Source organism: Vigna unguiculata, chromosome 11 (assembly GCF_004118075.2).
Source record: "Vigna unguiculata cultivar IT97K-499-35 chromosome 11, ASM411807v1, whole genome shotgun sequence".
Lineage (NCBI taxonomy): Eukaryota > Viridiplantae > Streptophyta > Magnoliopsida > Fabales > Fabaceae > Vigna > Vigna unguiculata.
Window position 1 is genome coordinate 40,771,284 of NC_040289.1, and position 21,404 is coordinate 40,792,687.

Below are 21,404 nucleotides of genomic sequence, written 5' to 3' on the forward strand. Positions count from 1 at the left end.
TTCCCATCATATTTAATACAATATATCTACACAACAAAACCCTAAATGCAATATAGTGAAGGAAAACTTAGATATATGCATGGAAACCACCATAACCAAAAAATGAAAAGGGTTTCATATTTCCCTTTTTGTTTGAAGGAGAAGCTTTTCCTGCATTAAAGACCCTTGACCATAGGATTCACCAACCCATTTAATATCTCTTTCCTACATTTTTTCAAGTTACTAATTTTATCAATAACTTCTTCAAATCTCCACAGAATTCATCACAAACTAAATTTGCCAAGTTTTTTTTTTTTCACTTACACAATAATGTAAAGATCTTCAATAAAAAAAATTAAAAATATTAAAAAGTGTGTTATTACATGACTGATATTGTTGTAAGACAGTGATAAAAATGTTGAAAAAATTTATCCTAGTTGTCTTGTGGTGCTCGACCATGGAAGATACTATACTTTTGTTTTTTGGTTAAACACATTTTTTGTTCTTCAAGTTTTAATGGAATTTGGAATTAGTCTCTTTTTAAAAAATTTTACTAATTTAGTCATTCATAATTAAAAATGCGTGAATTTAGTCATTTTAACAAAGTTTTATTAAGTTTATCTAACGATTCAAACGCATTTTATGATAATATTTTAATTGTTTATACTGTTTGACACATTTTAGCTTTAATGTTAACTCAAATATTATCATAAAATGTGTTTAAAATGTCAAATAAATTTAACGAAATTTGATAATAAAGACTAAATTCACACATTTCTAAAAATGAAGGATTAAATTAATATAAAATTTCAAAAAAAAGACTAACTTCAAAATTCAATGAAACTTGAAGCACCAAAAACATATTTAACATTTTTTTTTATCCTCTTCCATTTATGGACTAGTAACTACACATATGTGCCTATTATGTATACCTGAACATAAATTAACATTTAACCACTTCACAATATTGTTTGAATTTATTAATGTTTATTATACAATTGGTTTACAAGTTTATAATGATTACTAAGACATTAGTTTAAATAAGAAAATACTATATTTTAATTTAATTTTCTTGTAGTTACTTTCTTTTCTAAATTACTTATTAAATTTCTAAATACACGGTAAGCAAAAATATAATTATTGAAATTAAAATAAAATATATCATTTTAATAATGTGTTTCACAAATACTTTAATAAAAGAGTTTAATTAATGAAACTGTATGAAAATTTATGTGAAAAAAAAAGATAGTAAAAACATGCCTTATTTATAAGTATAATAAATAAATTTGTGTACGTGAGTAATTTTTTAATCCGTATATGTTTTATTATAATATCCCACATTAATTGAATATAAGTATGAATTAGTCTCTTGAACTAAACGGAACTCGTCTTGATTTCTTAAATTTATTGAAACATAGTTTCAATTTCTAAACACTAAATTGGAGAAACTTATTCGTTTTAAAAATTTCAGTTTAATGCTTCAACTTTAATTTTTAAGATATTAACATATATGATTCATGAGAAAGTAAATAAAAACATTAAAAGATTGATTATTTTAAAAAACTAAAAGTATAATTGTTTAATAATATTTTTAGAAACATAAATTTTATTTATTTAATAGATTTTTTTAATTAAACTTTTTTATCTATAAACTACTTTTTAAAGTATCTTTAATATAATAAATTAACTTACCAGTTGGGCATGTGTAAATTTAAAATGTAGTAACTATCAGTTAATTTTGATAAACACATTACAATAATATCTACATTTCATTAATAAAGAAGAGAATAGTAGAGTTTAGTATTAAGGAAAAATCATATATAAAATGAGTGGTTGAAAATTTGCCAGCATGTGATCTCAGTATATCTCATATTTATGGTTACTTATGTATAACGGTAAAAAAAAAAAAATAATAATGATTTAATTTTCATCCAGCAAAATCATGATAATTACCTTTGAAATAATATAAGATTGAGAAAGCTGAAGATTGAAAAAAACAACGGAATTATTATTATTTTTGTGTCATCACTGAGTATTAAACTGCTATTAGACTAACGATAAATATCTAATTAAATGTATGAGATTAAATTAAAGTATATAAGTATGTATCAATAAAGGATGTTCATGAAGTACAAAACTATACTAAAATTGAATTACACAAGTACATTTTTTTATTTATTTCACGTATATAAAATATATTAAAATAAAAAAAATATTTAAATTCACTTCTTAATATTTTTAAACCTCCTCAAGTTCATTTTTGCATAAGTTAAAATTTAATTTCACTGCTTAATATTTTTAAAGATAACATTTATTTTGTAATTATTTTATATACTTGCGAAACTCACAAGGATGTCCAGTTATACAATTTTGATATTAAATTGGAAAATAATAAATTAACATTTAACCAACATGTTTAAAACTTATTTTAAATTAAAGTTGAAAAAAGAAAAAAAAAACAATTATTTTCAAAGTAACATTTTTGTCTTTATTGGTTTGGAAATTCGAAAAAAATAAATCATACCTTGATGCAGATTTTCCAATTGAAATTCACACGTTCGAAAAACATAAATGGTGAGACAAAAAATTCTTCATCACATTCGACTTAGGTTTAGTTTATTTCAAAAGGAAGAAATATTTTTTCCTAATCACAGGATTTAAAAATAATTTCAAATTTAGCAGACTAAACCAAACTTAAATTCAAGAAATTTAAAAAAAATTTATTTAAAATATTAATATAATATATTTTTAATATTTAATAGATAACAATAAAAAAATTAGTAAAAAATTTGGACTTTTAAATATACATATTTAAAAGAAAAAAAAAAGTGGAGAGAGACATTGTGTCATCATTTTTATTTGTTTGTGGGGCATCACAAAAACGACAAGTGAGAAAGGAAGATGCAGCTATCATATCTCTATACAAATCCCCCACATAAAAAAATATATTAATAAATGAAAAAATCTATACACAAATCCCTTATATCTTTTGTGATTTTGTAGCTCCAAAAGAACAACCTCTCTCTTTCTCTCACACAATAACACATTATATTATCATGTAATCATCACAACAACAATCATAAATAAATTACATATACTTTCGATAATTGTAAATGGACCCCTCACATCAAAGAGAGCAGCTACATCACTAACTCGTGGGACACCACCTAGCAAATAAGTAAATATATAAAATTAAATAACATTTTAGTTTCTAAACTAGAGGTAAAATTTGTTTCATTTTGACATGTTTCATACTTAAACATCAGAAATAAATAAATTCTATTTTTTAACTTAACAACATAATAACATTAATTATTGTTCATGCGTTTTTTATATTTATACCTTTTTATTTCAAATGTCAACCTAAAATATATTTTAGTACATAAACAATTTAAAATATCAATATATATATATATATATTTATAGCTTGAAAAATAATTTGTTATTGATATGTTTAAAATAAAGTAAAGATGGTATATAATAAATTTGAATTAATTAAAAGAATTAATAGGAGAAGAGAGAGATGATAGTGTTTGATTGGGGTGGCATTGACTCGTCCGAAGGTAAAGACATGATGAGGCAATGAAAGCAGAAGGTGCGGCGCGTGTTGTTCAGTCTCGAGTTGAGGGTGGGTATGTGAGATTGTGTTGGAGCGTGAGAAGCAAACGCCGAGAAGGGAAGTGAGTGAGCAATGATAAGTAAAACAAAGCAAAGCAAAGGGTGTTGACTGTTGAGTTTTGCTGTGCTGTGCTGTGCTCGGGAAAGCAATGAAAGCTCAGAAATTGAAAGTAAATACTAAATACTGAATACACTAAACACAATAGGAGAGAGAGAGAGAGAAGTGTCAGAGGTTAGGGGCAAGTGGGATCTGGATCCGCTCAAAGAAGCACACAACACAACATAACATAAGGGACACTGCCACCACACGCACACGTTCTAAAGGGAGCTTCATAGTGAGTGGGAGAGAGTGTGTGTGTGAGAGAGAGAACAACAAAATATTGGGTTTTTTTTTTCATCATAGTTGAGGTGAGTTTTGAGAGAGAGAGAAGGGTAAAACCAGAATGATAAGTTCAGTTCTCAACTTAACATAGTGTTGTTGTTGTTGTTGCGCAGAACCCCATAAAAACACATAAGCAATTCATGTTTCTTTCTGCTGCTGCTATCTGCAACCATGTTATAAACAAGGCGGTGGTTTGGTTTTTCAAGTAACTTTGACTACCATTGTGTTTGAGGTTCAGCGACTGACCAAACCAAAACCAAAACCAAAGACAGAGACTTTATTTATCATGCTTTCATGGGTAAGGCCCAACCCTTCTTCTTCTTCTCCTCATATTAGGATTTTTCAAATTTTAATTTGGAAGTTAATAAGTAGGAGGGAGAAAAAGAGTTAATTTTTTTGTTGTTTGTAAGTTTCTCCTTTTGTTGTTTCTGCAACTTTTGCACTCATTACTTCTTTATAGAGAAATTCAACCACCATGTTATGTCTCTCTCCCTTTTCTTTATTTTCTCTCATTCCTTTAATCAAAGGTAACTCTTGGCACCCTCTTCTTCCCTTAGTTTTCTTTTCTCCCATTCATCATCCATCACACGGGAATACTCCTTTTAACACCACTTTTTACTCCTCCTTCTCCTTTTCTTCTTTCACTTACTTTTCTTCTCCTGTTGTGCTTTGCTTGCAGGAATATGAGAAAGAAACTCACTGTGCCATGCCACTACTCATCCCAAGTTGGTAGGTAGGGCTTGTGTGGTTGAGAAAGAAACTTTTCTTGTACCAGGAGTGAGGAGTGAGAAACATGACAACCAGAGAATAGAGAGAGGAGAGAGAGTACACACACATAACTTGAAGAAACAAATTTGAATTTTAGGGATAGAGTATAGTTTGTTGTGGAGCTTAAGTTGCAATCTCTTTGTTCAATCATGGATGGTTACGAAGCTACAAGAATTGTGTTTGCTAGGATCCAAAACTTGGACCCAGAAAATGCATCCAAAATCATGGGTGTACTTCTTCTTCAAGACCATGGTGAGAAGGAAATGATTAGATTAGCATTTGGCCCTGAAGCACTTGTTCACTCTGTGATTCTCAAAGCACGCAAGGAGTTAGGTTTACCTTCGAACTCTCCGCCAACACCCTCTACTCCTCCTTCTCCTTCGCCCTTCCTTTCCAGACAAAGCTCAACTTCTTCCAGGCTTGGTGCTATCAACCTACCCCCCGCTCTCACCATTCCAAACCCTTCTTCCACTTCCTCTTCGTGGCCTACTATGTCTGAGCTTCAAACCCCAGATGGGTTGATGAGCCCCAACCATTTGGTTGTTGGCTCTTCTACTTCTTCATCTTCCTTACCCTTTTATGTCAACGGAGGCTCAGATCCAATTGATGACTTTCAGCTTCAGGATCAGCTTTCTTTCCTTAACGATGGTTCTCCTACTAGTACTGCTCTTGCTCACAAGACCAACAACCCAGATTTGTTTTACCCAGCTCACTCAGACTTGTCCTCAAGTCCTACTGGTGTTGCTGACCCTGCTCTCTTTCCCTCCTACGGTTGGGGAGGGTCACTTCATCGGAGGAGTTGCTCGGTCAATGATGCTTGTTTGGGCTCTGAGGACCCCAACTCCGGGTTGGGGTGGAAGCCTTGTCTTTACTTTGCCAGAGGGTACTGCAAGAATGGGACAAGTTGCAGGTTCCTTCATGGTGGACTTGGAGATGCAGATGGGGCTGCTGCAATGGTAGGTTCTCCAAGCAAGATTGAGATGATGGAGCAGTGCCATGAGCTCTTCAGATCCAAATCTTCTCAGCAGCACAGATTGGCTGCTGCTTCTCAGCTCATGGGCTCTCCAACTTTTCCATACTCGCCTAAGTGCATGAATTTGCTGTTGCAGCAGCAACAGAGCGATACTCAAAGGTACACTACACTACCATGCAGCAACCGTGTGTTTTTATTTGTGCATCTTTGTGACATTCCAGGTGCAGAATTTTAATCATTGTTGATAATTATCATTGCAGAGCGGCCGCTGCAGCTCTGATGATGAGTGAGGATTTGCATAAATTTGGACGATCCAGGCTTGAAAGAAATGATTTTTCTTTGAACAGTCCTGGAATGGTGAACCCAGCTTCCAGGCAGATCTACTTGACTTTTCCAGCAGACAGCACTTTCAGAGAGGAAGATGTTTCAAATTACTTCAGGTTATTGTTGTTTAGTTTTAGCCTTAGCTGGGGGCAGTAGGAGTGTTTTGGCAATGGCAGAAGCATTAACTTAGTTTTAATTCTGTGGTTGAAGCATTTATGGCCCAGTCCAAGACGTGAGGATCCCATACCAGCAGAAGAGAATGTTTGGTTTTGTGACATTTGTTTATCCTGAGACTGTGAAGCTCATTCTATCTAAAGGAAATCCGCATTTTGTGTGTGATGCTCGAGTGCTTGTTAAGCCTTACAAGGAGAAAGGCAAAGTCCCGGACAAGTACAGGCACCCCTCTTTCTGCTCTTGCGCTATCTTTTCTTTGCTACTCTCTTCTGTTGGTTTTGAATGTTTTCATGTTTCTTGTGTTTTGAAGGAAGCAGCAGCAGGTAGAAAGAGGAGATTTTTCACCATGTGGTACTCCTACTGGACTAGAGGCCAGAGACCAATTTGATCTTCAACTCGGTAGCTTAATGCTTTTGCTGAAGTTTTCATTTTGTTATCCTTTCAAGTAGTGTGCTAGTGAAACTTTCTTTACTGAATTTTCTCTTGTGTGTTTGTAGGAGGAAGAATGTTCTACAATACTCAAGACATGCTGTGGAGGAGGAAGCTGGAGGAGCAAGCTGATTTTCAGCAAGCTCTTGAGTTACAAAGTAGGAGGCTAATGGGTCTGCAACTTCTTGACATCAAGAAGCATCACCAGCGTGCATTCTCCACTGGAAGTCCAATTCCTTCCCCCACACACTCTCCTAACATGTTCAACCAAAATCTTGTTCTTCCTTCCTTTCACACTAGTTCAGAGGCCCCAAAGGGTATATCTCTCTCACTTTCATTTTAAATTCAGCTGATTGCAAGCATCTGTTCTTGAACTGAACTTGGTGCATTTTTGGGAAATGAAATGAATTGGTTGAGATTTATGGTGTTTGACAGCAGAGAGTGGTTCATCTTCTGCTCCAGCTAGTAGTACTGCATCAGTTTCTGCTGGTCAGCAGCAGCCGGTCAACATATCTGTTGGCAAGGAAATGGTGGTCAACGGGGAGAATGGATATGATGAAGGCAGTGGCAAGCAGAGCCCTAGTCGTGAAGATCGGGAATTGCAAGAATGGTATAAAAATTGTTGTTATTTAAAATGCTAAAAGTGCACCAGAATAGTAAAGACCTTTTTGCAACCAAATTCCTTTTTTCAGTCTATGCCAAAAGAAATGTGCATTTATTCAGGTTTTCCAATTTCCCCAAATTTTATTGTCAGTATTTTTATATGGTTTATGAATTAATGCAGTTTGGAGCACAATCTCCCTGATAGCCCTTTTGCTTCCCCAACAAAAGCTGCTGGTGGTGACTTCATGGTTTCCTTCTCCAATGGACCTAATGAGGCCATTGATGCAGATGCCTCAGGTGCAACTGCCAACTCTAAATTTGGTACTAGCGCATTACTTCCACCAGCTTCTGCTCTTGACATGGGAACTTTCAAATCCTATAACTGCCAAATTCCAAGGTATCGGCGTCATCACCTTTTAGCTTTCTTTCCCTGTGCCATGAATTTCATCATCATCATCATCTTCATCATCATCCCACAAGCTTCTGAGTTTTGGTTGATCTGAATTTGATTCAGGTTCTCTTCTAGTCATGGAACTATTGGGATGTTAGCAGGCACCGGTGGAGCAATTGGCATTTAGTTTCCTGATGTTCAGGTAAACGTGTTGTCTTCAAAGGTTGAAGATGATCCATTTGTTGTTGAGTTTATTAAATTTTGTGCAACAACATTTGCAGGAAGTTAAAGAAGAGTGAAGAAAGGTTGTAGAGAATGAGCAGCAGCAGCAGAAGCAGCAGCATTAGCACCATGGCGGCCATGATCTTGAATCATGAATACTATACTACTTACTACCATACAAAATGCATACGTAAAAAGTAGTTCAGTAAAGGAAAGTGGGGCAGGCATTCCCTTTCTTTTGTTGTCATTATTGTTGTAGTACCATTTTCTTTGTTCTGATGATGTCTGTAGTAGCTGAATGAATGAACCACAGGTTAAAATAACACAAAGAATCACCAACCAGAGTGAGTGTGTAGTAGGAAGAACTCCGTGGCACTGTAATTTTCTTCTTGGATGTAGTAGTGTTATTACAGGTATAATTCCAAGTGTTTGTACAGCTGGAGCATTACCCCAGAGAAAAGCAAAGATGAAAAAATGCACAAGAGAGTTGTTTAACTAGAAGGCTGATTGAAAGAAAGTGTATAATTGTTAGTGTCATTAGCTGGGTTGAAGTTCAAAGTTGGAGACTTTTTTTAGCTTTCGATGATGTTATGTTTCAGTTTATGTTTGTAGCTGTTCTACTTAGTTGTTATACACAGTTATGAATGATGATGATGATGATGATGCGAGACAGAAAAGAGAAAGAATTAGAAAGAAGAATGAAAAGTGAGTTTTTAGACTAATTGGTCTATTTGCCTCTTCCTCTTTTGATTTTAAAGGAGAATTTGTCTGTTTGTTCCTTCAATTATTTAGGAGGGTTTCAATTTGCAAAAATGGTGGGGTCTGTGTTTTTTTTTTTTGCCATTATTGGTGAGGAAAGAAGATAGGGTCCACAACTCACACAATCACATGGGGTTGCTGACACTGCATGTGGGGGCCACACTCATTTATATAATGACAGGTTGTGCATATAGGTCCCTCTACCCATGTGAGTGATGCCAGTGCCACTTTCTCTCTCTTAGATATTTATCTCTCTACCCTTTAGATTCTCTTTCATGACAGGAAAGGACATGCACAGATCTAAAAGTAGGGTAGATGCCCACACGTATGACAAAACTCGCCAGTTACACGAATCTTTTGGGCTCTGTGGCCGTGCCAGTTACTGTGTTTAACTTTACCTCTCTCTCTCTCCCAAATGCCCCCTAGGTGTTTGTGAAAAGTAAAAATGTTTGTGTGGTGGTGTGAGATGAGAGAAAAAGGTTGAAAAAAAAAAACCAGTGAGAGTGGGATAAGCACGAGCCGCAATGTTGGTTGGTTTGTTTTGACACGTTAGTATGATGATTCAACTTGCGACCATAGGCAAAGAGAAGGTTACCTCAATGGTGGTGTGACCCATGACTAGTGACCAGTAAGTAAATCCATGGTCTGTTTCTTGGAAGTTCACGAATTAGATTGTGTTTTGGGGACTGAATTCTATGTGTGATTAATGGCGCTGTTCCCTTTATGATGAAGACATGTTTGCACATGTCACGGTCCTATGCGTGCATGTGGTTATATTTTAGTGGCATAGGATTCTAGAAACATGGTCAATCGGGAAACAGATGTTAACCTCTGATTGTTGCAATTTCAAGTGCAGTGTTTGTGGTCGGATTGTATACTACTTTCACAGCAAAAGAAAATAATATATTTTTGTTTTTTTTCAAGATTTACCATCACTCTTTTTGCCTAATTTTCAAAAATATCATGCGCAGTACTTCATACATATATGGACATTTTTGGTTTTCTTCTCCCCAAGTCTTCAAGTTTTGACCTTCCATCACTGTCTTCCATGATTGAGCACCACAGCACAACTGGGATCAATTTTTTCAACTTTTTTATCACTGTCTTACAAGAATATCAGTTATGTAATAACACACTCAAAATAAAGTGTTAATTTTGATATTTTAAAAAATGTTTATATATTAAAAACTTGTCGCTATTTTTTAAATATGTTTAAAAAATATATAAGGATTCTTATTTATTATTCTGTCACTATGTAACAGACCAATGTGATGATTTTTTTTCTATTAATAATTTTCATCACTTTCTGAACTGATTGAATTTGTAACGGAGAATAGTTAGAAAAGTGTTGAAGTTAAGAAGAGTTCTCATTTGGTCTTTTGTTGAAAAAATAAAATCCAGAATTTTTCATGATCAGAAATTTTAGATATAACTTGACATTAGTGTCACGAAAAAAAAATGATAAATGACTTCATTAAAAACTTGTCATTCATTAATCTTTTAAAAGAAATAAAACTGTACAAAAATGTACCATAAATATTGTCTTCAAATAGATAAAGCCCATAAAATGAAGAAAGAAACTAATTGGGCCAAACGTTTGAGCCTATTCACTTGAACCCGGTTCTCAGATTCGTGATATTCACACAAACGTTTTTCAGCTTCCCACCTCCAAATTTCATACCCATTTTGCTATCCTACCACTGTTTTTTTTCAAATTAATAAACAAAACGAGTTTAGATTTCAATAGATCACTCAAACCAGATTTTAATATTTGTTTAATATTGTATTAATATGTTTAATATATTTTTAAAAAATATTAATAAGGAAAATTCACAATATTTAACAATTCGTTTATCTTATTTATGAGATTTTTTTGATGTCCATATATTTTTCCTAAGTTAATACACCATTCCTGATTATTCATGCATAATATCCTTTCATATTCAAGAGATTGCAAAGAATACTACTATTGCATTCACTCTCATGCTATTTAATTTTATATGGATGGTTAAAATTAGCTTCAGTTAAAAAACTAAAATTAACCATTTATTTAAATTTATAATTAAATATATTTGTAATTTAGACATAAAATATCTTAAACTTTTATAATTTTTTTCTAAAAATTTATAAATGAAGGAATATAATAATCTTAACTTAACAATGTTACATTTTTCTTTTTACGTTCTATATTATAGTTCTTCATACTAATATTTGAGTTAGTATAAACAACTCAAACATTATTTTGAATGTTATTTTACACAAAAAAATAACACAATAAATTAGAAGTATTATATTTATTTATTTTCAAAGTTTGAAATCAAATTATATTAAAGTTTAGAATATAGAGAAATTTTAATTTTATGTTGTAAGTTTAGAAACTAAAATCATATTTAATCCTTAAATTCAACTGCACAAAATTAAAATTTTAGATAAATTAATTTATTGAATTGAACTCTTTCTTACCCAGAAGTTTTGGTTTAATTCCTGCAACTATTTCTCTTTGCCATAAAATGTTGCACGAATGTTGCTGTACTTTTGGTGCTAAAATATTGCACTACAAATGTTTCTTATCCTGTCTCAACAATATACAAACATAGTACATATTTTTTAATCTTAAACTTTGAATTGTGTGAGTTTTTGTGTCTTGGAGTGCATGTGCCTTTGAACTAGTCTAATCCATTCATAACATGTGGAACCAATATTCTTGCAAAATAATATGCCAACATTATCATGTTATGCACATTGTACCCTAGCTTTGACCTTTCCATTTCCCTCGTATTTTTTCAACACTTTCTTCCTCCTTTTAAATATCATATACTTTTCAATCACTTTCCTTTCATGAATATTCTATTTTCAAAATCTTTTTCAACCCATATTTTCAGTTCAGCAATGGTGATTTCAATCATTTCTTGGTGGACGTGAACACCATTCCTGATTTAAATAAAACTAATAAACCAAACTCCATTTTCTGATTTAATCATCCTTCTCAAAGGATGCTTATTTTCTTTCTTTAAGTTAAAAATTTAAACTCATTTTTAGATTAAATATGTTTTTGGTCCTTTAATTTTTAGTGAATTTTAAAATTAGTCTATTTTGAAATTTTAAACAAATCAAATTTAGTCATTCATCTCTCGAAATTCGTGAATTTAGTTCTTTTAATCAAGATTTGTTAGGTTTATTTGATGTTTCGTACGCATTTCAGGATTATATTCGAATTGTTTATACTGTTTGACACATTTTTTTTTAATGTTAAGTCAAATACTATTTTGGAACACGCTTGAAATGTCAAATAAATTTATGATTAAAAGGACTAATCCATGAATTTCGAAAGATAAAGAACTAAATTGGTAAAAAGTTTCAAAATAGACTAATTCTAAAATTCACCGAAAGTTAAGGAACAAAAATATATTTAATCTCTCATCCTTTTATAAACTAATTTTTTCTAATTAAATTAAACTTAAAATTTATTTCTTAAGATAATATTATTAGATATATTTAAAAAACTTATTTTAATATATTAAGTCAGTCCACTTAAGAAATAACAGAAAACATATTTTAACAATTAAATTTTGATAATTTTATCTTATAATATGAAGTGTAGTTTTAAAATATAAAAAAATTGAAAAAATAAAAATTTATTTAAAAGATGTCACTTAAAAAAAATGAAAATTATCAAAATTTAATCATTAAAATAAAATTTTTCCAAAAAAAAAAAAACTTTGTGAAACAAACCTAGGTACCACAGATTCTGCACTTGAAAATGGTAGCAGGGGTCACTATCTGGTTTCCCTGATTGACAGTGTTTGAAGAATCCTATGCAACTAAAATATAACCACATGCACGTATAAGAGACTGTGGCATTTGCAACCATGTCTTAATCATAAAGGGATTACAACAAAACAACACAGGGTTATATTTATCACACGTACATTTCAACATCTCAGTTCCCATTACACATTTAATAATGTTTCAACTTACAACAAACCAGACATGGGTTTGCTACTCACTACTAACCACAATCTCTAGTCATGGGTCACCACCATTGGGGTAATCTTCTGTTTGCCTATCACCATAGTTCTTTAGCCTCAATTATATATATTCAAAATGTCTCCATCAAATGGAAAATTTTGTTTTTAATCATACACTTTTTCAAAACCAAACAGTGCACAAACAGGATGAACACCATTCTGCAACATCATGTTGCTTACACAGATTCAACTTTTCTTATTCATTCTTGTTCATCTATATATAATTTGTATTCTCAACTTGGTGGTATATACTTGAACTTGATGCACATAAATGATCGATATCATTTTCGATCCAAAATTTCGTTAGATAATTGATTTATGGACACTCATTATTATAAGATGTTCAATTTTTTTTATTATTATTCAACGTGAGACCTAAACTCACACTTAACTTAAATTTTCATAATAAAATTGAATGTTTGTTGTTTCTCACGTGAGTATTCATCAAAGTGCCACATTAAATAATACGAAGAAGAGAACAACAAAATTGCTTTTTGAATTATCACTACAACTCGATAGATCTCTAAGGTGTATAAGGGATTTGGTTAGTTATATGTCACGGAAAAATTTGTAATTTTTTCAGCAAAAATTGTACTACGAAAAATTTGGAATTTTAGTTCATAAAAATTGTACTTTAGTGATTTATTTTATAAATATCAGATGAAATGTTAAATTGGATGCAGTCTTGATTAACCACCATGCATTTAATAAGTCAAACTTTTAACTCACGTTTTTTACTAGACTTGAAAACAATGTATATTTTAAAATGAGTTGGTTATTGATAGTCTAGTAAATTGTAACAACTTAGATGTAGGAAGTAGGCATTGTATTTATTGTGTATTAAGCCATTTAATGACAAGTCTGCAATTCAACCAAGCATGTTGGGATGATTGCAGATGCAGCAATCACTACAAGGAGCCTGTCCAAAACAAACCATTAACTTTTCAGAAGTCACTACATCATGCATTTTGACCCATTTTTTCTTTTTTTCTTATTTGACAAGAACATTATTTACGAACATTGTATTTTGGGATTACTTTCTTAAACATTGGAGCAATTCATGACTGTTTTGGTGACATTAAGTTTTGATAACTAAAGTGTGAGTGTAAGTCTCATGATTTCTTGGTCGGTCGTTTCCTTTCGCTTTCATGCGAAAGGTTCTTATCGACCAGAAAGAATGGTTTTAGATAGTATAAAGCGTAACGTTGGCTATGGTGCCATTTGCAAAGAAATGAGTTTGCTTTCTTTATACGCTCTTTCTTCTATCTCGGACGTGATTCGTATTAGATGCTTGATTCCTTTGCAGAGCTACTGATTTGAGATGCGGAACCAGAGCAGAACTAATGGCTCACTTCACTACCTTAAGCCCAGGCTGGGACATTCTCTTAAATTTAAAAGTTGAAACCATATAATAATGAAGATCCATAAATTTTAGGTTAAAAATAGTGTCAATCCCTTATATATAAATTTGACTCACTCATGTTTCATTGATGTTGGACTCTAAAAATCTTCCTAACAGTACAACACAAACCTAACTCTCATACGACTACCGGATCTTTCGACTAGAACCTTAACTTTAACGTCATCGATGAAAATCATCCAATAGAAAAATAACCTCTTATTAATATTGAAAATCTCTTATACCGCACGACTACCAAGTAACTACATACACTCGATAAACTTATAAGTTGTGATAACAAAGCTCAAATCCACTCTTCACCTTGGTTTCCTACTTTTTAGTTCTTCCGTGTTGGTCAATGTAGCTAACTTGAGAACAACACCGTGTTGGTCAAAATCTCGCCAACAAGACATCAAATTACTAGAAATATTAATCAAAAGTGCTCAAATTGGGTTTCGACATTTTAGGGATGTGAACTATAGCACCAACGTGTACCGTGCTTTTTTGTCTTTTGTTCTAAGGACACAAGTTCTCATACTTTATTCACATAATTTATTTAAGTTGTCCATTTGTCTATTTAAAGTGCAAGGTTCTTTAAAATATAACAAAGTATTTGATAATTCAAGACCATAATTAATTTCGAAACATAATAATAATCACGTGTCATAAAAACTGCGTGCACCACTTAACATAAAATTTTCCATTTAATAGATGCAAAATATGAAAAAATATCAATAAAGAGATCGATGACCATGAGTTAACTCATGGTGATACCGATATTTAATTTTTTTTAGACAACTACAAACTCATTCAACCTGTTGCAGGCAATTTGTTACATGCAAAAACTGAATAAACCAACCAATATTGTAGCTTGTGTCCGAGGAGAGTCTAATTTTGAATATGGAGCTTGTCATGTTGGTTTTTTCACAAACACTTGGGGGGGGGGGGGGGGGGGGGGGGTGGAAAACTTGAAAGGGAGCAAAACAAACAAAAAAACACAGTAAATGAAGACCAAGGTCTCACACATTGATAAGGCCACCGAGCCCTAAAGATTCGAGTAACTGGTGAGTTTTGTCATATGTGGGGCATGTACCCTACTTTTAGATCTATGTGTGTCCTTTCCAGTGATGAAAGATAAACTAAAGGGTGTACATATTTTATTATTACAGATTAAAGGGTAGATGAAAAAGAAAAGTGGCATCACTCACATGGGTAGGTGCTGGTGGGTAGGACCTATACACAACCTGGCATTATATAAATGTGTGTGGTCCACTTGCAGTGTCAGCAACCTCCATGTGATGCTGCATTCTGGACCCTCTTCTTTCCTCTCCAATAATGGCAAAAAAAAAACGCAGACCCCACCAATTTACAAATTGAAAGGCAAAAATAATTGCAAGAACAAAGAGACAAATTCTCCTTCAAAATAAAAGTAGCACACAAGAGAGGCAAATAGACCAATGAGACTAAAATCTCACTTTTCATTCTTCTTTCTGATTCTTTCTTTGATAACTGTGTGTAACAACTAAGTAGAAGTACAAGCATAACTGATAAAAACATAACCTCCATGCTAAAAATCTCAACTTCGAACTTTAATCAGCTAAGATTAACAATTGTACAGTCCTCTCCTCATTATAGCTTTCAAATTCAAGTTACCCTTCAAGAGGGGGGGTTTTGAATCAGCCTTGGAGTTATAAAGCTCTGCCTTTTTGCTTTTACCACTTCATCTGTGCATTGTTTTTTCTCTGGGAAATGCTCCAGCTATACAAATTATACCTGTAACAACATAGAACTAACACTCTACACTACTACATAACATGAAGAAATTACACTGCTTGGGAGTTCCTATTACACATTTCACTCTCTGGTGATTCTTTCTGTGTTATTTTAACCTGTGTTTCACTCAGCTGCTACTACTACTACTACTACTACAGATACCATAAAAAGAAAATGGTGGAATAATGCTAATAATGCTAATAACAAAAGAAGGGGGAATGCCTGCCCCACCTTCTTTACTCAACTGCTTTTTCCGTATGCATTTTGTATGGTTGTAAGAAGTATAGTATTAATGGTTGATGGTGATGACCATGGTTGTAGTGGTGGTGGTGATGGTGGTGGTTTTCAACTGATTTGTCCAGGTTTGTTTAGTCATCTTTCAGTTCCTGTAAATATTGCATAAAAAAGACCAAACCAAAGCATCCAAATTTAATATACTAAACAACAAATCAATCCACCTTAAAGACAACATGCAACAGAACATCATCAACATAAACTTCCAAACTACCTTTACCTGAACTCAGGAAACTAAATGCCAATAGGGCCACCCGTGCCCGGGAACATCCCAAAAGTTCCATGGCCAGAAGGGAACCTGAATCCAAACCCATATCACAAAAAGTTCAAAAATTTATGGATACTGAAAACTCATGCCATGGGAAAAGCAGGAAAAAAAAATGTGATGACACCAATACCTTGGTATTTGACAGTTATAGGATTTGAAAGTTCCCATGTCAATTGCAGATGCTGGTGGAAGCAATGCACTAGTACCAAATTTGGAGGTGACAGAGGCATCTGTGTCAATGGCCTCAACAGTTCCATTAGAGAAGGAAACCATCAAGTCTCCAGCAGCTTTTGTTGGGGAAGCAAAAGGGCTATCAGGGAGATTATGCTCCGAACTGAATTTATTCATAAACCATTCAAAATAGGACCATCAAATCAGGAAATTAGGAAAACCTGAATAAATGCACACTGTTTTTTGGCATGGACTGAAAAAGAGTTTGGTGCAAAAAGGTGTTTACTATTCTGGTGCACTCTAACTATTCTAGATAAGAGCAAGTTTTATACCATTCTTGCAAATCAACATCTTCATGACCAGATTTCTGCTTGTCATTGCCTTCATTCAATCCTTTCTCGCCATTCACCACCACCACTTCCTTGCCAACAGCAACTTTGACAGATTGCTGACCAGCAGAAACTGAAGCAGTACTAGGTGGAGCAGAAGTTAAACCATTCTCTGGAACCAAGTAGCACAAATCTCAATAAATTCATAACACTCCCAAAAAAAGCACCAAGTTCAATTCAAAAGCAGCTGCATTTCAAATGTAAAAGAGAGAGATATATATATACCCTTTGGGGCCTCGGAAATATTGTGAAAGGAAGGAAGAACAAGATTTTGGTTGAACATGTTAAGAGAGTGAGTTGGGGAAGGAATTGGACTTCCAGTGGAGAGTGCACGCTGGTGATGCTTCTTGACGTCAAGAAGTTGCAGACCCATTAGCCTCCTACTTTGTAACTCAAGAGCTTGCTGCAAATCAGCTTCCTCCTCCAGCTTCCTCCTCCACAGCATGTCTTGAGTATTGTAGAACATTCTGCCACCTGAAAACATACAAAACAATACAAGTGTTAAGTACAGTACTAGGTTTGATTTGACAAACATAATCTGAAAAGATAATAAAGTAGAAGGTTTAACCTAAAGCATTAACATACCAAGTTGAAGATCAAATTGGTCTCTAGCATCTAGTCCAGTAGGAGTACCACTTGGTGAAAAATCTCCTCTATCTACCTGCTGCTGCTTCCTGAGTATCACAAGAAACATGAACACATTAAAAAAACACTCAAGATAACAAGAAAGAAAAAGATAACGCAAGATCAGAGAGAAGAGGTGCCTGTACTTGTCCGGGACTTTGCCCTTCTCCTTGTAAGGCTTAACAAGCACTCGAGCATCACACACAAAATGAGGATTTCCTTTAGATAGAATGAGCTTCACAGTCTCAGGATAAACAAAGGTAACAAAGCCAAACATTCTCTTCTGCTGGTATGGGATCCTCACGTCTTGGACTGGGCCATAAATGCTTCAACACGTAACAAAAAAACTTGGTTAATATTTCTGCCATTGTCACACTATGCATTGGAACTCCAGCAAAAGCTAAACAACAATAACCTGAAGTAATTTGAAACATCTTCCTCTCTGAAAGTGCTATCTGCTGGGAAAGTCAAGTAGATCTGCCTGGAAGCTGGGTTTACCATCCCAGGACTGTTCAGAGAAAAATCATTTCTTTCAAGCCTGGATCGTCCAAATTTATGCAAATCCTCACTCATCATCAGAGCTGCAGCTCTGCAATTATTATCAATCATGATAAGAATCCTACACCTCAACTAGTACAAAGAAAGCACTAATCAAAACACATGATTGCATGGTATGAAAATGAAAGTACCACGTACCTTTGAGTATCATTTTGTTGCTGCTGCAACAGCAAATTCACGCCCTTTGGGGTGTATGGAAAAGTAGAAGAGGCCATGAACTGAGAAGCAGCAGCCAGTCTTTGCTGCTGTGAAGTTTTGGCTCTGAAAAGCTCATGGCACTGCTCCATCATCTCAAGCTTGCTAGGAGACCCAACCATTGCAGCAGGAGCAGCAGCAGCAGCATCAGCATCTCCAAGTCCACCATGAAGGAACCTGCAACCAGTGCCATTTTTACAGTATCCCCTAGCAAAGTAAAGACAAGGCTTCCACCCCAATCCGGAATTGGAGTCCTCAGAGCCCAAACAAACATCATTGACAGAACAACTCCTGCGGTGAAGAGACCCTCCCCAATCGAAGGTAGGAAAGAGAGTAGGGTCAGAAGCTGCAGTAGGACTTGAAGACAAGTCTGAGTGACAAGGGTAAAACAAATCAGGGTTGTTTTTGTGAACAGGAGCAGAACCATCATTCAGGAAAGAGAGCTGGTCTTCAAGTTGGAAGTCATCAATTGGATCTGAGCCTCCATTTGCATAAAAGGATAAGGAAGATGAAGAAGTAGAAGAGCCAACAACCAAATTGTTGGGGCTCATCAAACCATCAGGGGTTTGAAGCTCAGACATAGTAGGCCATGAAGAAGAAGTAGAAGAAGGGTTTGGAATGGTGAGAGCTGGAGGGAGGTTGATACCACTGAGCCTTGAAGAAGTAGAGTTCTGCCTCGGAAGGAACGGTGAAGGAGAAGGAGGAGTGGAGGGTGTTGGCGGAGAGTTCAGAGGTAAACCTAACTCCTTGCGGGCTTTAACAATCACTGAGTGAACAAGTGCTTCTGGACCAAATGCTAATCTAATCATTTCCTTCTCACCATGGTCTTGAAGCAGAAGCAAACCCATGATTTTGGAAGCATTTTCTGGGTCCAAAGTTTGGACCCTTAAGAACACAATTCGTGTAGCTTCGTAACAATCCATGATCGAACAAAAGGGATTACTACTACATGGTTCCAAAGAAACTAGTCTATCCCTAAAAATCAAATCTGCTTTTTCAAGTTGAGTCTCTCTCTCTCTCTATATTCACTAGTGGCTATCTTTCTCCAAGTAAAGTTTCTTTCTCAACCACACACAAGCCCTACCTACCAACTTGAGATGAGTGGTGATACAGGGACTTTCTTTCTCGTATTCCTGCAAGCAAAGAAAAGTAAGTTAGAGAAGAAAGGAGAGTAAAAAAGTTGAGTGTTAAAAGTAGTATTCTCGTGTGCATGATTAATGGGAGAAGACTAACGGAGAAGGGTGTCAAAAGTTACCTTTGATAAAAAAGAATGATTTTTTTTTTTTCAAATGGACATAAGATGGTAGTTGAATCTATAAAGAAGCAATGAGTGTCAAAGTTGCAGAAACATCAGAAGGACAAACTTACAAACAAGTTCGTTTCTTTTTCTTTCTTTTGTTCTCCCTCCAACTTCTAAATCTCTACCCTTTTCCAAAATAAAATTGAAATGCAGACATGAGCAGAAAAGACTAGGACTTTACCTATGAAAGGAAAATAAAGTCTCTCTCTTGGTTTGGTTAATGTTTTCGAAAGCAGTTGTACCCCTCAACCTCAAACACAACAATGGTTGTCAAGTTACTCCAAAAGCCAAACCACCGCCATGTTCATAACATGGTTGCAGACAGAAGCAGCAGAAAAAACATCAATTGACTCAGTCCCCCTTGTGTGTTTTTATGGGGTTCTGGGCAAGAGTGGACAATGAAGTTGAGAGCTGAACTATTTCTGATTTGCCCTTTTATCTTTCTCAGCCTTCAACAATTAGGCCAAGATTTTCTTCTCTCTCCCACCCCCACTCACCTTGCCCCACTTTCTCTGTGTTGGACCCTTTCTCTCTCATGCCATGGTATCATTAACAAACGCGAGAGACCGTGCGTGTGTGTGGTATTTGTGCCCCATAATAATGTTATCTTATGTTGTGTTGTGTGGTTCTTCTATCAGATCCAGATTCTTGTTTCATTTCAAATGCTGCATGTTCAAACTTTCACCTGCCTCTAACCTCTGACAAGCTTCTCTAATTCCAGTGCTATTTATTTACTTATTTACTACTTCCAATTTTCTGAACTCAACAACACCCTTTGTTTGTTGTTCATCATTGTTTGCTCCAATTTCTCTATCAGAGTTTGGTCTTCACGCTCCAATGGTTCTCTCAGTCTCAGAAGCAATTATGTGACTATTATATATGTTCATTGGAGAGTGAACAACACACGCTCAGGTTTTGCCTTGACTTGATCATGGTGTCTTCTTTACCTTGGGAAGAGTCAATGCCACCCCAATCAGACACGCCCTCACTCTATCTCTGATTATATCAACCAAATACATCATTTGCTATTTGAATTATTTCTTAATTGTTTGTTTGGTTATGTTATATCCCACAAGTTTTTCTTCCATCTTTATTCTCAAAGGTTCTTCCTTTACGATTATCCAAGGTATGTGTAATTTATTAGGATTGTGGGTGTGATGTTAACCAAGGAGAAAGAAAAAAAAGGAGGTTTTTTTGATGGGGTTTTTTTCTTCTTCAAATCTAAACACTCAACTACTTAATTGACATATTTTATAATGTTTAAAAATTAAAACTTTTATATATGATTAAAGCTTTTACATTTTTTAATTTTGAAGAGTTTTTCAAAATTATGAAAACAGAAATATATGATGTGTGAGTAAAATCATTGATGTCTAAATATTTCCAGGTGATATACATGTTTAATGATATTTTTATTTTTTTTTGTTATTTCAGTCTTTATGCACTAGGAATAGGCCCACCCATGAAACACTTTTACAAAAGTAAAAGTTTTTTTTAACAATAGCTTTTATAAAAGTTGCTTGTTTTGTCTGAAGTAGAAAAGGAGTTTTTGGCTTTTAAAGTTTTAAAATAATAAATTAATAAATTTATACAGTTATCCTTTAATTTACAATCAAAGGTACCGCTAGCTGAGATATATCTTATAATTTGTAGATGGGTATTTGTTAAGAAAAAAAAATTTATATATATTAACTGAAATGTATTTATGCACTATTATCTTCTTAGTAATGTATTATTGGTAATATTAGTTTATAAAAGGTGATTTTTTTTATCCATGTACAAT

The 21,404-nt window shown here is 34.1% G+C and overlaps 2 protein-coding genes across 11 annotated transcripts; one reads left to right on the plus strand and one right to left on the minus strand.

The window, feature by feature from the left end:
• Positions 1–3,768: 3,768 nt before the first annotated feature.
• Positions 3,769–9,545, plus strand: LOC114169991 (zinc finger CCCH domain-containing protein 53-like). Of its 7 annotated transcripts, none has more exons than XM_028055430.1 (11): positions 3,769–4,005; positions 4,093–4,277; positions 4,659–5,879; positions 5,981–6,160; positions 6,255–6,440; positions 6,529–6,617; positions 6,716–6,964; positions 7,083–7,257; positions 7,432–7,647; positions 7,765–7,843; positions 7,923–9,545. In XM_028055430.1, exons 3-10 carry the CDS (start codon positions 4,897–4,899, stop codon positions 7,826–7,828), a joined length of 2,142 nt encoding a protein of 713 aa, XP_027911231.1. In that variant the 5' UTR covers positions 3,769–4,005; positions 4,093–4,277; positions 4,659–4,896; the 3' UTR covers positions 7,829–7,843; positions 7,923–9,545. The 7 variants fall into 7 exon arrangements, with proteins under 7 accessions (XP_027911231.1, XP_027911230.1, XP_027911232.1 ...); XM_028055431.1 differs by having other exon boundaries at positions 3,774–3,932; XM_028055429.1 differs by having other exon boundaries at positions 3,773–4,277.
• A 5,954-nt stretch (positions 9,546–15,499) lies between these two features.
• On the minus strand, positions 15,500–20,340 carry LOC114168784 (zinc finger CCCH domain-containing protein 53-like). Of its 4 annotated transcripts, none has more exons than XM_028053730.1 (10): positions 19,803–20,340; positions 18,265–19,454; positions 17,984–18,157; positions 17,709–17,894; positions 17,530–17,618; positions 17,170–17,418; positions 16,888–17,056; positions 16,515–16,718; positions 16,337–16,414; positions 15,500–16,208 (listed from the first exon to the last, which is right to left on the minus strand). In XM_028053730.1, the coding sequence occupies exons 2-9, from the start codon at positions 19,242–19,244 to the stop codon at positions 16,351–16,353; spliced, it is 2,115 nt and encodes a 704-aa protein (XP_027909531.1). In that variant the 5' UTR covers positions 19,245–19,454; positions 19,803–20,340; the 3' UTR covers positions 15,500–16,208; positions 16,337–16,350. The 4 variants fall into 4 exon arrangements, with proteins under 4 accessions (XP_027909531.1, XP_027909532.1, XP_027909534.1 ...); XM_028053731.1 differs by having other exon boundaries at positions 19,577–20,340; XM_028053733.1 differs by having other exon boundaries at positions 17,715–17,894; positions 19,803–20,338.
• Positions 20,341–21,404: the final 1,064 nt, after the last annotated feature.

Excerpts from the sequence above, each read along its gene's own strand:
- LOC114169991 (XM_028055430.1), top strand. The coding sequence starts at position 4,897 with ATGGATGGTTACGAAGCTACAAGAATTGTGTTTGCTAGGATCCAAAAC. Across the intron at positions 6,965-7,082 it reads TAGTTCAGAGGCCCCAAAGG|CAGAGAGTGGTTCATCTTCT; the intron begins GTATATCTCTCT and ends GGTGTTTGACAG. Across the intron at positions 7,648-7,764 it reads TATAACTGCCAAATTCCAAG|GTTCTCTTCTAGTCATGGAA; the intron begins GTATCGGCGTCA and ends AATTTGATTCAG.
- LOC114168784 (XM_028053730.1), bottom strand. The coding sequence starts at position 19,244 with ATGGATTGTTACGAAGCTACACGAATTGTGTTCTTAAGGGTCCAAACT. Across the intron at positions 17,895-17,983 it reads GATGTTTCAAATTACTTCAG|CATTTATGGCCCAGTCCAAG; the intron begins GTTATTGTTGTT and ends TACGTGTTGAAG. Across the intron at positions 17,057-17,169 it reads TATTTCCGAGGCCCCAAAGG|AGAATGGTTTAACTTCTGCT; the intron begins GTATATATATAT and ends ACTTGGTTCCAG.